The sequence below is a fragment of the Dromiciops gliroides genome, chromosome 3, assembly GCF_019393635.1.
Source record: "Dromiciops gliroides isolate mDroGli1 chromosome 3, mDroGli1.pri, whole genome shotgun sequence".
In the NCBI taxonomy this organism is placed as follows: Eukaryota; Metazoa; Chordata; class Mammalia; order Microbiotheria; family Microbiotheriidae; genus Dromiciops; species Dromiciops gliroides.
The window spans coordinates 542,737,566-542,752,768 of NC_057863.1; the positions used below are offsets into that span (position 1 = coordinate 542,737,566).

The 15,203-nt window shown below is 52.9% G+C and overlaps 1 protein-coding gene across 1 annotated transcript in view; it reads right to left on the reverse strand.

Annotated features, from left to right (window-relative positions):
* ARAP1 (ArfGAP with RhoGAP domain, ankyrin repeat and PH domain 1) overlaps nucleotides 1–15,203 on the reverse strand; it is a 116,177-nt gene that overhangs the window by 25,916 nt on the left and 75,058 nt on the right. Inside the window, 12 exon segments of the mRNA XM_043994530.1 lie at nucleotides 1,173–1,320; nucleotides 1,584–1,689; nucleotides 2,013–2,225; nucleotides 2,341–2,504; nucleotides 3,146–3,191; nucleotides 3,942–4,137; nucleotides 4,724–4,826; nucleotides 5,895–6,030; nucleotides 7,465–7,599; nucleotides 9,477–9,651; nucleotides 12,772–12,954; nucleotides 13,754–13,839. Coding sequence (XP_043850465.1) covers nucleotides 1,173–1,320; nucleotides 1,584–1,689; nucleotides 2,013–2,225; nucleotides 2,341–2,504; nucleotides 3,146–3,191; nucleotides 3,942–4,137; nucleotides 4,724–4,826; nucleotides 5,895–6,030; nucleotides 7,465–7,599; nucleotides 9,477–9,651; nucleotides 12,772–12,954; nucleotides 13,754–13,839 — 1,691 coding nt within the window.

The following is a 15,203-nucleotide window of genomic DNA, read 5'->3' on the forward strand; positions in this document are numbered from 1 at the left end:
GTCTCTTTTGTTTTTTTCAAAACCCTTTATGTGTATATAATATGACTGGAGCCCAATGTCCCTGCCAGGGACATCATCCCACATTCTGGCTTTCATGTAGATCATAGAGAAAGGAGAGGCCTCAGAGGTCATCTAGTCCAAACCTCTCATTTTACAGGTGAGGAAACAGGTCACAGGGAGGAGGATGCCTTGACTTGCCCAAGGTCAGAGCTACTAAGAGACAGAGCCAGTATTAGAACCCAGGATCTCTGACTCCCAAACACACATTTTCTCCACTGACTCATGCATGTTGCCTCCTTTTCTGTTCTTCCAGCTCTGATATTTTATGTTCTAAGGGACTTGAGACAACATCTAGTCTTATTCCCTCTTTTTATAAAGGGGAAAACCAAGGACAAGAGAAGGGGAGTGACTAATTCAACGTCACACAGCAAGTTAGAGATAGAATCAGCACTAGAAAAGTAGGTGCCAGGGCAGCTAGATGGCGCAGTGGATAGAGCACTGGCCCTAGATTCAGGAGTACCTGAGTTCAAATCCGGCCTCAGACACTTGACACTTACTAGCTGTGTGACCCTGGCAAGTCACTTAACCCCAAGTGCCTCACTAAAAAAAAAAAAAGAAAAGTAGGTGCCTAAATAAATAAATAAATGAATGAATGAATAAATTAATTAATTTAAAAAAAATTTTGAAAGGGACAGGTAGGTGGCGCAGTGGATAAAGCACTAGCCCAGGAGCCCACTAACTCAGGAGGACCTGAGTTCAAATCCGGCCTCAGACACTTGACACTTACTAGCTGTGTGACCCTGGGCAAGTCACTTAACTCCCACTGTCCCGCAAAAAGAAAGAAAGAAAGAAAGAAAGAAAGAAAGAAAGAAAGAAAGAAAGAAAGAAAGAAAGAAAGAAAGAAAGAAAGAAAGAAAGAAAGAAAGAAAGAAAGAAAGAAAGAAAGAAAGAAAGAAAGAAGGAAAGAAAGAAGTGAATGAATGAATGAATGAATAAATAAATGAAAATAAAAATAATAAAAATAGAAAAGTAGGTGTCCTGACTCCTACTTCAGGGCAATCTCCATTATAACAGGTCTGGTCCCCTCCTGGTCCTGGGCTTGGGACCCACCAGGATATGAGTCTCAAGACTGCCAGGCTTTTCTGTTGCCATCCCCAGTCCCTAAGACGTACACTGAACACCCGGACATAGTGATCGATGAGGTCCTCTACCACTCGGCCAGCCTTGTTGTCCTGCCCATCTGTCTGGAAAAGCGTGGGCCCAAATACAATGGCCAAGTTGTGGGTATTCATCTGATTGGTCTCCGAGAAGTACTGTACACTGTGAAGGGAGAGAAGACCTGGACTGGGGGTCCCCCTTCCTCTGGAGTGCCCAGGGATATCAGAAAAAGAGCCCAGGAGAGAGAGAACCACCTAATGGTTGGAGGGACAAAGCCCAGATGGTTCTGGGGCCAGGAGTTAGAAAGAGTGGGAAATCTTTCCCAGGGGAAGGGAGTAGGGCCCCGGGTTCTCTGGCCACAGGTCAGGGGACGGGGGAGGTGGGGAGAGAAGGGACGGAGAAAGGACATCTTCCCTGGGCCTCACCAGTACAGGTGGCTGATGAGAGCCTTCACAGTAGCCCGGTTGACAGGAGGCAAAAGCCCCAAGAGTTCCTGGAGCCTAGAAATCTTCTCTTCCTCATCCTCGATTGCTGGGGACAGGAGACAGGAAGGTGTGAGGTCTGGACCCTCTGGGGCCGGCGGCCCCCTGGCTTTGCTTCCCAGCCCCAGCCAGCACTCCCCAGGCCAGATTCCCCTGGCATCCCCCACAGCCTTCACACACACACACCAAACCCCATGGATCGGTGGGTGAGGAGGACAGTTGTTCTATCTGACATCACACGGGACTAGGAATCTAGCAGGCGAGGGAGACAGGGGCAAGGGCTGGGGAATGGCAGGGCGGGGCGGGGAATCAGAGAAGACGGTCATCCAGCCCATCGGCCAATCGGCCCACGGGTGCACGTGGTGGAGGCACCTGCTGTGTCGAGCCAAGCACAGTGCTGAGTCCGGGTGAAGAGCCCATCAGGCAGATCTCGAAGGAAGCGCTTCAGGGCGGAAGAAACATCATCTACGTGCTGCTCGCCCTCCTTGAGGCGCACAGAGCGGGCGTCCCGACGCAGGCTCTCCAGCACCCGCTGCGTCTTTGACGTCTGCCCACACTTACGGTAGATGCCCTCGGAGGTCAGTCCTGGGCAGCGATGGAGGGAAAGAACGGGCATCACCAGTTGGTCCTTGGAGAAGGGGAGAGGTGGCCCGCCCAAGGCCATAGCCATAGCCGTGGTGGCCCCAGACCCTCCACTCACCGCACTGGGTGATGTAGTCTATGCAGCGGTAGATGATGACGGGGATGTCAGAGTCCCCCAACTGCTGCTCAGACAGGGTGTCCCCGGAGCTAGCTGCTGCCTTCTGGATGGCCCCCAGCCACCCGGTGAAGTCCAGTTTCCTTTCTCCCTGAATGTACAAGGTCCTGGGCCCAGTGCCCAGTCAATGTCACCTCCGGGAAATCCAATGGCATTCACCCTCCCTACCCCATCCACAGGGCCCCCTGAAGGATTCAGAAAGAAGGACCCTTGGGGGTCACCCAAGCCCATCCTTTTAGAGACGTTAAAACCTGGGTCTAGGGAGGAGAAGGGACTTCTCCAAGGTCACATTGGGAATAGAACCCAGTGCTGCCGATTCCAAGTTCAGGGGCCAGAATCACAGGGTCTCAAAGGAAGGAAGGATCTCGGAAGATCTCAGGATTCTCAGGGAGGATCTAGCTCCCCCCTGTATCTGAATAGGAATCAACAAGTGGTTCTCTAGCCTCTGCACAGGAGAGGAGCCACCACCTCCTGAAGCAGCCTACCTAACCCTGGAGCACTCCTAACTGGGAGGGGGTTTCCCCTGACATTGAAGCCTCCCTGTGACCTCCTCTCCCTCCCTTCTGCCATCTCCCTGCTGCTCCTAATTCTGCCCTCTGTAGCTGAGCTCTTCTGTGAATGATCTGAAATGCTGCTTCCCCCCTGCCCCACCATGGACCTCAAGACTAAAGAAATGTCCCACGCCGAGGTGTGCTTTGCAGACAGCACAGGGATGTCTTCCCTCCCCCACCCCTGACCCCATTCTCACCTCCCCCTCTCCACCAAGACGAGGACTTCCTTATCCCCCTCGATCGCTGGGGAAGGAGAGGATAGGTTCAGATACACACACATCTGTGCTCTCTCCCCTCCCCCCTCCTTGGCAGCCAGTCCCCAGTACAGCAGGTGTGGGATACATGCACAATGGATCAATCACCCCATGGGTGGGCCTTCAGCTATTCATGGGCAAGAGAAGACATGGAAGGTCCTGGGGACCCAGCGGTTTGTCCCAAGCAGGACTGGAGAGAAGGAGCTGGGAAATGCAGAGAGCTGACTTCCAAGGAGAAGATCCAACAGGATCCAGGGTCAAGGAATGCCAAAGCTAGAAGGGACCTCAGAGGTCATCCAGGCCTCGTTTTCTAAGAGAGGGGAAAGAGCCCTGAGCAGGGCATGCAGTGAGTCTGTGGGAAAGCTGGGAGCAGCACCATAGGCCTCTCAACAGAGAACCCAGAAGATCAGGGTCCCTGCGGCAACTTGGACATCATCCAGCACAACCTCCCCCGTGCCTTATTTTACAAATGAGGAAACGGGGGCAGCTAGGTGGCACAGTGGATAGAGCACCAGCCCTGGATTCAGGAGGACCTGAGTTCAAATCTGGCCTCAGACACTTGACACTAGCTGTGTGACCCTGGGCAAGTCACTTAACCCCCATTGCCCCACCAAAAAAAAATTTTTTTTTAAATGAGGAAATGGGCCGGGGAGGGGAAGTGACTTATCTAAAGTCCCCCAGTTATTGAGCAAGCTTCAGGGAAAGGGGCTGAGTCAGGGAGCAGAAAGGTCCTGCCTACATAGCTCTTGCAGCTTTCGGAGATGTAGGGCCTCTTCGCTGGGGCTTTCCTCCAATACCGCTCGGAGCTCGGAGCCGGCCAATGCAAACCAACCCTCCCGGGTCCTCTGCAGGCTAAGGCCAGCCTTATATAAGAGACGGCCCAGGCGCTCAAAGTCCCTGCTGAGAAGTTCCTCGGCATGGGCGGGCACAAAGGCCTGTGGAAAGGAAGGGGCATGGGGATAGTGGGGTCAACTCTGGCAGCCCCCTGCCTCCAGACCATACAAATCTGACTTATTCTAGGCCTTCCTCCAGCATCCCTCACTAGCCAGAGGTCCAAGGCATAGTAGCCTCAGTGTTGGGGAAAGCACTTCCAAGAGTTTGATTTCAACCCCTTCCACTGTAATCTTCCGTATTCCTGTGCCTCAGTCTCTCCACGTGCCCCACCCCTTCAGATTTTCTCTTAGATGTTCAGTCCTAACTCAGTCTCCCACATTCAGAGATGGTGTGGAAAAGCAGAGGGGAGAGGAGAGGACTAATGAAACAGAGGCCTAACAAAAGTCAAGACTGTAGGCAATCTGGAATGGGAATGAAAGCCAACAGCTGGATCCTAGCCCTTGTCCCCACTCCCCCCACCCCCAAGCCAGACAGGGCCAAGTCCTGCCTTCTCTAGGAAGCCTTCCCTGGCTGCATCAACAATAAGGATGTGGCCTCAGAGCTTCTCTGGTCATCCCTGCAGACTTGTGAATGGAAGGGTCCACCCCGGCCCTGCCACACCTCCCCATATCCACTAGGCACACCCACCTTAGCGATACACTTGACCCATTCACGGGCCAGGTCTGGGCTTTCTGATCCAAACAGATACAACCTCTCAGTCTCTGTGTATACTTCGAAGGTACTGTCAAAGCTGGATAGAGAAAGGAACAAAGGGATGGGAGAGGAGAAAGAAGTTTAGGGCCTGCCCCCTTGTCCTCACCCACCTCATAGCTCACCCCCTCTCTGCATCCCTCTCCCTCTCCCATCAACCTCAAGGCCTTCTCCTCACCTTCTCTTCTGTCAATCCCTATCACCCCAACCTCTGTCTTCTCTCCAAATCTCTCAACTTTTCTTCCTTGGTTCAACCCACCCAGGCTCTCCTCAGCCCTGAGGATTCAGTCTGTACAAGGCTCCCTTGTTCTCATGCCTTGGCAGAGAGTGTAGAGTTATGGAGATTTTTTTTTGCGGGGGGAGCGTGGGGGAAGTGGGGAACAGTAACACCTTGAAGAATGTTCATCAGATCCTAAAGCGAAGTTTCTAGATTACAGAACGCATAATCTTAGAACACAGAATTTTAGAATCCTAGAAACATAAAATACAGGCTTCTAGAAACTGAGAATACAGAAAAACATGGAATTCTAAAATCTCAGAAAAGAGAATTTTAGATTCACAAAACATAGTACCCCAGCACAGTGGATTTCAGAATCACAGAATCGGGGCAGCTAGGTGGCACAGTGGGCACAGCACTGGCCCTGGAGTCAGGAGGACCTGAGTTCAAATCCGGCCTCACATACTTAACACTTACTAGCTGTGTGACCCTGGGCAAGTCACTTAACCCCAATTGCCTCACAAACAAAACAAAACAACAACAACAGAAAAAAACCAGAATCACAGAATCACTGGAGAACAGAATTAAAAAGTGGGGAAAACCTTGCCCAAGGTTACATGGAGACAGAGTTGGGACTAGAACCCAGGTCTCCTAACTGCTCTGCCTAGCTAGGGTTCTTTCCAACACACTGCATTGGACAGGAGGAATGGGGAGAGAACCCCACAGTGGTTTAACCCAGAGATCAAGAGGTGTGGGACTGGTAGAAAGATTTTTCAAGAGAAAGGAGAGAACAAGGCAGAAGCCCTGTGCAGCAGATGGGCTGGGCTGCCAGAGAACTCAGGGGCTGGGTGGGGCAGGGTGGGGCTGGGAGAGGGGTAAAGGGGGGCTCACCCATGGGCATCAGATGGGGGTATAGCCAGGCACACAATCTCACTGGCTCGGATCTCCCCATTGGGCACGACAGCCCGTTCATTCTCATAGTAACTCAGGACACCATCACTTAGAACACACCAGCGTCGGCTGAACTCTGCCCAAGGCAAGGGGGAGAAGGAGGGAGAGAGGTTGAGATCCCTCAGGGCCTGCTTCTTCCACATGGAGACCACATTCTAGGCCTACCACCTCCCTCTCCTCCCCATACCCCACACCAGGGAGGCTTCAGTGCCCCTGTGACGTCCCTCTTGAGGGAGTGTGGGGATACCTGGATTCTTCCGGGATATTTTCCATTACTGACCTGGTCTGATTATATCTGAGGTTTCTTAAGCTTCACCAGGGACACAATACCCTACCAGGGTGGTCACAGACGGCTTCCCTAGCTAAGACCTCATGGAGCCCCCTGAGGGGAGGGATCTGGTTCTCCCTTTCCTCTATGTCCACCCCCCTACCCCCAGTGCTCCCAGGAAACGGCAGGTAGCTAGCAGAGGCTGGTTGTTTTACCCAGCACCCAAGGGCGTGCCTGATCAGCAGGAACAATCCTTGTTCCCTTCTCTAAGGACTCATGAGGGTTTTATAACAGAGAGGAAAGAATAACCCCTGGTCCTCTTAATGCACTGTGTCTTATGGTTAGCTCTGGGCAAATTCCGTACTGAGTCGAGTGAGTCCAGAATGCTCTGGCTAGAATTCAGAGCCCTGCATTCACTAAGTGGTGCCCCTGCTACCTTTCCGGCTGCACCCTCCATTTGCCTTTCTAGTTAAACTGGATGACCCTGGCCCCTAATCATTCATCCATTCACCGAAGGAACATCCATTAAGCATCCACTGTGGGCCGGGCACTGAAGATGCAAGGACAAATGAGAAAATGGCCCCTAGGGGCAGCTAGGTGGCGCAGTGGATAGAGCACTGGCCCTGGAGTCAAGAGGACCTGAGTTCAAATTCGGCCTCAGACACTTGACACTTACTAGCTGTGTGACCCTAGGCAAGTCACTTAACCCCAGTTGCCTCACCAAAAAAAAGAAAAAAAAAAAAGAAAAGAAAACGGCCCCTGCCCTTAGGGAGCTCACAATCCTAGTGGGGGAACAACCTGCACATAATTACGTATATATAAAACAAAGAGTCAGGCCAATGTACTGGGGGGACAGAACTAGCAACCAAGAGAACTGGGTCCTGTATAGGAGCTGCAGCTTGCTCTTAGCTCCCCCACTCCATGCCTTTGCCCAGAGCATCTCCTGTGCCTGGAACGGCCTTTCTCTCCTACTGAATTCCCACCTGTCCTTCAAAACTCAACTCAAACTCTACGTCCTCCAGAAAGCCCCTGCTGATCTCTCCTGCCCACCACATCATGCCCTTTCTGGGTCCTCTCAGCTGTCCTCCTCTCAGGTGTCCCCCCGTACATGTGGTTTTCCTCTCTCTGCCAGACTGGAAACTCCTCCCACCCCCAGTGCCTACCATTTGGGGAATGAGCCGTGAGGGACCCACGTTAGAGCAAAGAGGCAGGTGGCTGGGGTGAGAGAGGAGAGGCACCCACCTTCTCTGGCACGGCGTTCCTGCAGGGGCTTGGCCACAGAGGCTGTCTTGAAGAGGAAGCCACTGTGGCTCACGGTGGGCTGAATGACTGAGTAATGCTTCTCCACGACGCTGACGGGGTCCAGCCGGGGCATCTCTGAGGAAGGGTGGGCAAAGGCAAGGAATGGAGAGCAAGGGGTCAAGGGCGGTAATCCTCAAGAAGGGGGAGGGTCTCCCCAACTCCCCACCCACCCACCTACCCCGAACACCAGCAAAGCAATCGCTCGGTCCCAACCCCTCAAATACCAAGCACACTGACGTTGTAGTCAGGGAACCTGGGTGGAAATCCAGGCTCTGTACTCAGGGGCCTATGGGAACTGGGGCAGATTTCTGTGGGCCTTACTTTCCTCTTATACCTACATGAGGACGGTTGGATTAGATGATCCCCCAAAGTCCTCAGAGCTCTGCTGTTCTGAGTCTGAGTCTAGAGAGGGGCTCAGAGCTGGCAAAACGAGTGGCCACATCCTCCGTACCTCCCCTTGGGACCTCCCACAGCATTCTGGTCGCAGCACCTCTCTGATGCGCTAAGTGTGTGATATTGTATGCGTGTACACATAGATAGCTGTGTGTGTTTGTGTACGTGTGTGTTGTGTACCGCACATGTGCACATGTGTAATTGTGTGTCTGTGTGTGTATCCATAAGATGTTTGTGGTACATGTATATTGTAGGGGTGTGTCTGTGTATGAGCATGGGTGTGCAGTGTATGTGTGCGTTGTGTGTATGTGCGCTGTCCAGGGCAGGGCGAGGATGAAAGGAGGAGGAGAGGTCTTTGCCTTCACCCAGAATGCATGTTCAAAGCCAGAAGCTACATCTGAGCTAAACACTTAATCTCCTTTCATTTGAGTGCAGTGTGCAGCCTCAGCAGACACTTCATCAGCTCTGACTGACCGAAGCTCCCTGACCCCGAGGGACCCTGTGCCTCCGCCCGGGTGGGCTACTCAGTCTCTAGGCTGGCCTGCCCCAACCTCCTCTGTGGTCCCACCAGTCGGTCATGCGCCTCCCCTCCTAGGCAAAGGCACACACCATGTAGGCTGCTCCTGCCATGGATGCTTGGATGGGTGGTCTTTCCCCTGCCCTAGACAAGGGCTCCAGGAAGTTGTTAGTCCAGATATCTACTGACCAAGGGTGCGAGGGAAGCCAGGGTCCCTGACTCTGAGGGCCCCATAGTCCTTAATCCCCTTTTGGATGGTCTTGTCAGTTCGAGCCCCCACCAACAGTAGCCCAGATACAGTCAGTTAGGTGACACAGTGTATAGAACACTGGGCCTGAAGTCAGGAAGACCTGAGTTCAAATCTGGCCTCAATACTTACTAGCTGTAAGTATGACCCTCGGTAAGTCACTTTAACTTCTGTTCACCTTAAATTCCTGAGATGTAAAATGGGGATCATAATAGCACCCACCTCACAGGGTTATTGTGAGGGTCAAATGAGGTCATATTTGTAAAGTGCTTAGCATAATGCCTGGTACACAGTAGGTGCTTGATAAATGCTTATTCCATCCTTCCCGGTAGACAGGGGGGTTCCCTGAGGGCAGGGGTGCCCTCCCAGACTTGGAGCTCCCTGAGGCTCAGGAAAGTTATGCCCCACTGCACCCCTGCACCCCTGGGGTCCCTGAGCCTGAGGAATGACCAGGACTCAGGCCCTAAAGTTCCCCCAACCCTCCAGGAGGGGGTGGGGGGAGGCCAGGACTGTCACTGGAGTAAATTGCTGATTTTGCTACTCTTGACCAAGGACCCCAGAGACCCTGTGACTCACCCTGGGTGGGCCGGCTCATATTTACAAGGCTACTCTAACTGTTCTGTTTCTGACTCCGTCTCTATCTCCATATCTCACTCTCTCACACACACACATAACAACACACAAATGCAATCACACACAAACACCCAGAACCAGAGACAGCCAGACTGGCACGTGTACACATACCACCCCCAACACACACACATGGACGTGTGCGGCCAGTCCCTTCCCCCTTACCGGAGGTCTGGTTGTTCCTGAGAAATTCCATCTGCAGCCTCTGGCCAGCCTGACTGGCCACGGCCAAGGGCGTGGGGGCTGCAGGGTCCCCTGAGAAGCAGTTGATGGCTGCCCCGCAGCCCAGCAGGGCCTGAGTCTCTTCGAGGTCGGTGGTGGTAACAGCCACACAGAGGGCCTGGGGGGTGCAGAGTGAGCTGGGTCAGGCCCAGGAGAGAGGAGAGAGGGCGCCCTCCTGTTCATCCTCAAACCCCTCCTCTCCCGTAGCAATGGCAGCCAGACCCAGGCACAAGGAGGACCTGAGAGCAAAGAGGTGGGGGGGGAGGGTGCAGGGGGTCATGGCGGGGCAGGGAGAATAGGAAAGGAGAAAGAAAATGGAAAGAGACAGCAGGAGGGAACTCGTGGGGGGAGGGAGAGATGCAGGGAGAAAGAGAGACTCAGGGACAGAGAAAACAGGGAGCAGTCAGTCAGCAAACATTTGTTAAAAGCTGCGCCAGGCACCGTGCTAAGTGCCAGGGGTACAAAAAATGACAAAGCAGGGAAAACAAGAGAACAGGGAAAGAAGGAAAGAAAAAGCTGGCTAGAGTTGGGGGGGGGCAGGAAAAGAGAGCGCCCAAGGAGACAGGAGAGGACCAGGGAAACACAGGGTGAGGAAGGAGATAAGCACAGAGGAGGAGACACAAGGGGAGAGTGGGGCTGATGGTGGGAGGTGGAAGGGGCAAAGGGAGAAAAAGAAATGGGGAGAGGAGGGGAGGGGGAGACAGAGATGGGGAGGGGGGCGCAGCAAACCCAGGGAGACCAAGGGGCAGAGGTCGGTAAGGAGGGATGGCCAAGCCAGAGGATGGGGGCGAGAGCAAGAGGAGAGAGACAGGCCCAAGGGGCACGGGGGGGGGGGGGAGAGGGGTGTTGGGGAGGGTGTAGAAGAAGGGATAAGACAGAAAGGAAGGAAGGCAGAGAGGGAAGGAGGGAAGGCAGAGAGTGGCCACAGAAGGGAGGGGAAGGAGAGACAAGAGCAGCGGGAGAGGGGAGGGGACAGAATGTGGGGCTGGGTCAGGGTCACAGGGCAGAGCCCGGCTTCACCCTCAGGCTGGGTCCCCCCAGGGCAGCTGTTTCCTGGGTCTGGGTCCCGGGGAAGTGGCCAGATCCAGTTTTAGCTCAGCCTAGCTCAATGTCTGAGGGGAGGGAAGAGAAAAGCTGGAGAAGGCGGGATGATTCGACAGTAAAGTCCTCCCACATGTGAATTCCTCACCGCCCGCCTGCAGGCCCCTCCAATGGGAACTGCCTGGCCCAGCCCAGGCTGCCTGAACCCAGCCAATTCCTTCACCCTGAGCAGGCCTGGCCAGGGAGCCAGACTCCTGGGTCCCTCCAGCTCAGAGGGGCTCGGCATTGCTCTAGGACTGGTCTGGGGTGGGGCTGTTCAGGAGGTTGGAAGGGATGTTTCACCAGAGCTCATCTTGTGCACAAGCCCTGCCTCAGGACACAAGTACACACACACATGCACATGCATGCACATGTGTGCACACACACACGCACACACACACACACACACACACACACACACACTGAGCACAGCCTAGGAAGTGAGTATGTGTGCTGAGGTGGGGAGAGGAGGTAGAAGCCAGGTGTCCACCCTCCTATTCTGCAGCAGAGACTATGCTGGAGAGTTCAGCCTAGGTCCCAAGTGGCCCAAAAACGTGTCCAAAACCACTCTGGACCCATCATCCTGTGAGGTGGGAGCCCCTGAGGTCTCCATGGAGCCTCGCTGCCCCTCAGAGAGGAGGGGGCTGTGGGACCTCGGAGAGCTGCTTTGGAGCAGCCCAGCTGGTTTCCATGAGCCCAGCAGGAAATAGCACCGGGCGTCAGGCCTGCTCCCTTTGGCAGGACATAGCGGCAAGAAGGGAGGGTGCAAGACAGAGGAGGGAAAGGAGGGGAGTAGCTGGTGGAGTGGAATAGGGGACAGGAGACTTGGGTTAGAACAGAATCCTCAGATCAGAAAACACAATCACAAAACATCAGGGCTGGGAGGGCCCTTAGAACACAGAGCTGGAAGGAAGTTTAGAACATGGAATGTCAGAGCTGGAAGGAAGCTTAGAACACAGAATGTCAGAGCTGGGAGGAAGCTTAGAACACAGAATGTCAGAGCTGAAAGAGACTTAAGGATCAGCAAGTCCAATTCTTTCATTTAACAGATAGGGAAACTGAGGCCCAGAACTCCTGACACAGGAGCCCAGGTTTCTTTCCACAGTATCACTATACTAACCCTAAACCTTCTAGTATTGGTTCTTCTGTTCATTCTCCATGTGACCTTCTCTTTGCTTCAATCTCCCCACTTGTAAAATGAAGGGAATAGATTAAATCAGTCTCCAAGAGCCTCTTAGATTCAGACATTCATCATGCTAAGGACCCTGGTTCTAATCCTGGCTCTGCCACTGCCTAAGCAGTGTGACCTTGGGCAAGAGACTCCTCCCTTTTCCCATTTCTTCCTCTGTAACTAATTCTCATTGATCCAAAGTTCTAGGAAGTCCCTAAGTAGCTTGGAATGGTGGGAACAGCAATAGCCTTGAAGAATTCAGGACACCTGGGTCTGAATCCTATCTCTAGGGGGTTTCAATATGAACTGTGACCCTTCACTTCTTTCCACATCATCTGCAAAATAAGGGAGGGAGTTGGAGGTGTGGCACCTGAGGTCCCTTCTAGCTCCAATCCTAGCATCCAAAATTGGGCCAAATGGTGGCTCTGCAGAAACTGATTTCCCAGGCTGGTTAACAAATGCAAAGCACTCTTTAGACCTTGAACTGCAACAAAGGGTATCCCAAAAGTCTTGTGTTAGTAAAGCTTGAAACCAGTCGAAGACTTTTGGGACACCCTGTGTCAGAGTCTATTATTATTACTAGGGTTACTATATTCTAGGAGAAAGAGAAAGGAAGAGACTAGGGAGGAGAGTGTCAGGATAGGCATGGTGAGAGAGAGAAAGGGGTTTGGGTGGGGAATGGGGTGCCCACCCAGACATACAAAAGGGCTCAAGGAATGTTCAGGGAAGGGGGGTGGGGTCACCAGATGATCACGAGGACATCAGTCCTAATTGCCTGGGACATGGCCACTTTCTGAAGGTCCTTTGCCCCCTGGGACCTCAAATCCCAAGCCCTAGGCCACAAGTGGGGTCCCAGAATTCTCAAGCACCTTCAACAGTCCAGGGATAGCAGAGTTGGTGGTCTCAGGGATGGCCCAATGGTAACAAGGCAGCCCACTCAACTGTCTTATGGGTGCCACCTCCCCCCACGCACACACAGGGGCTGACCTTATCGAGCTCTTCTTGCTTGCCAAAGAAGCGGTGGTAACGGCGGTACTTGCCCTCACGGTACTTGGCTTCCAGGTGGTGCCGCCGGTCCCCAGGGCTGCTATTAGGGTGCAATGATTCACTGGGGGGCACGTTGGCTGCCCAGAACCGCTTCCCAGCCTCATTCCCCAGATGATGAAAGAGCTGAAAACACAGAATGTGGGGTAGGGAAGGTCAGCAGCTAGCATGGACAGCATCAGTGCCCCTTCCTGACATTCCATACTCCTCTCTCCAAAAGGGAAACTGAGGCCAAATGCTTAAGTCAGTGCTTAAACTTCCCCATGTCATGCCTAGGCCCTGGGCTCAGCCCTTTGGGAAAAGACAGATCAATATTCAAGAAATGAACAGTTTAAAGAATAAACAGATGGATATTTAAAGAGGAGATACATAGATGGATTCCTGTTTAGGACTGACAGACAAAAAGTACACAAAGGAAATAAATGGAGAAATGAGTATTTAGGGAGTGGACAGACATCAAGGGAACAGAAAGACAGACATTTATTGGGGAGGGGGAGGAGGACCTCCAGCTGCCAGCTCTACCCCACCCAACATCTGGAACATTACATTCCTGAGGTTCTCTAGCTTGGGGTGGGGGTGGGGAGCATCTGTCTGTCTCCTGATGAGGAGGGCGGGATTTTGGAAACTAGCCCTCTACCCCAGCTCCCCAACCCAAGATACACACACCCCTGTGATTTCCGGCCAAACATTCCTGTCTGGGCCCAGGAGGGTCACTCTCGGGGGCTGGCCCAGGGAGGGGGCTTCCTCTGTTGTTAGAGTCTCCAGGCTCAGCTGCCTCTTGGGTTGGACTTTCTTTGATCCTGGGTGGGGGGGCGGTTGTATTAGGGAGGGGGGGTGCAGAACTGAGGATAGTCAAGAGTCCATTCCCCCTGCTGCAAAAATGGAAAGTTCTGGGAAAAGGAAAGGGAAAGAATGACATCCTCACCTCAATAAGATCTTCTGTCCACACCTTCCTGTCCATCTTCAAGCTCCGAACCTTGGAGACAGATGGCCCCAGCCATCGGTGCTCCCCTGGAGACAGGGATACAGGGGTACCACCTGATTGGGTATGGAACCTTCCCCTTGCCCCTTCCTCCCTACCCCCCAGCATCCACCTTTCTCATATCCTGCCACTGATCCCAGAGACACACACTCTGTAGTGGGGGGGGGGGGAGAATCGGACCGAGAAACAGGGAAAGATGGGCAAGGAAGAAAAGCAGTGCGGTCCAATGGAGAGAGCTCTGAACTGGGGGTCAAGAGAACTGGCTTCTAGTCAGGAAAGGCCATTTTCCGCTGGATGTAAGGAAAGACTTCCCAATGATCTTGTTTGTCACCCTGCGGCATCCCCTCCCTCCCAGCCTCCCTATTTCTGTCAAGGGCACCACCATGCTTCCAATCACCACGACATTCACAAATGTGACTTTCCATTCTCACTCGAGCCAAGCCCTTCGCCAAATCTCGTAGATTCCAAGTTAAGCTGTGTCACATCCACCCTCTTCTATCCACTCACAAGGCCATGACCCGAGCCAGGTCAGAGCCCCATCACCTCTCGCCTACCCTATTACAAAACCTCCTGATTGGTCTCCCTGACTCAAGTCTCTCCCCACATTCCAAGCGATCCTCCATACAGCTACTGTGGGGATTCTCCTTAAATACAGATTTGATCATCACTCCCCAGTTTAAAAAGCCTCAGTGGCTCCTTGTGGCCTTTAAGATCAAATACAAACACAATTTCGTATTTAAAGCTCTGCATCTGACTTTAAACCATCTCACCCGACTAACTGCCCGTTATTCCCCACTCCTCTGCCCATGCACTCTACATACAAACTGACTCTTTCCTATACAAGACACTCTTTCTCCCACCTTGATGCTTTTACACAGGATGTCTCATGCCTGCATCATCTCCCAGCTCAAGTGCAGATGCCTACGAGGTTTCCTGACTGTCCCTGTTGTTAGTGCCCTGCCCTCCGTGACTTTTTATCTTGTATATATTTTTCATTTATTATTTTTTGGGGGGTGAGGCAATGAGGGTTAAGTGACTTGCCCAGGGTCACACAGCTAGTAAGTGTCAAGTGTCTGAGACCGGATTTGAACTCAGGTCCTCCTGAATCCAGTGCTTTATCCACTGTGCTACCTAGCTGCCCCATTTTTCATTTATTAATATGGGAACATGTTGCATCCCCCCGAGGACAGGGAGATAGCCTGGCGCCTAGGTGCTAGCATCGTGGCTGCCATATAGATCAGAGTTTTTGAGCTAGAAGGGACCTTAGAGGTCAATGAGTCCAACCCCCTCATATGAAGAAACTGAGACACAGAGAGGTTAAGTGATTTGTCTACGAAGCATCTGAAGTGGGATCTGAACCCAGGTCTTCCTCACTCTTAACTCCAGCAACCCC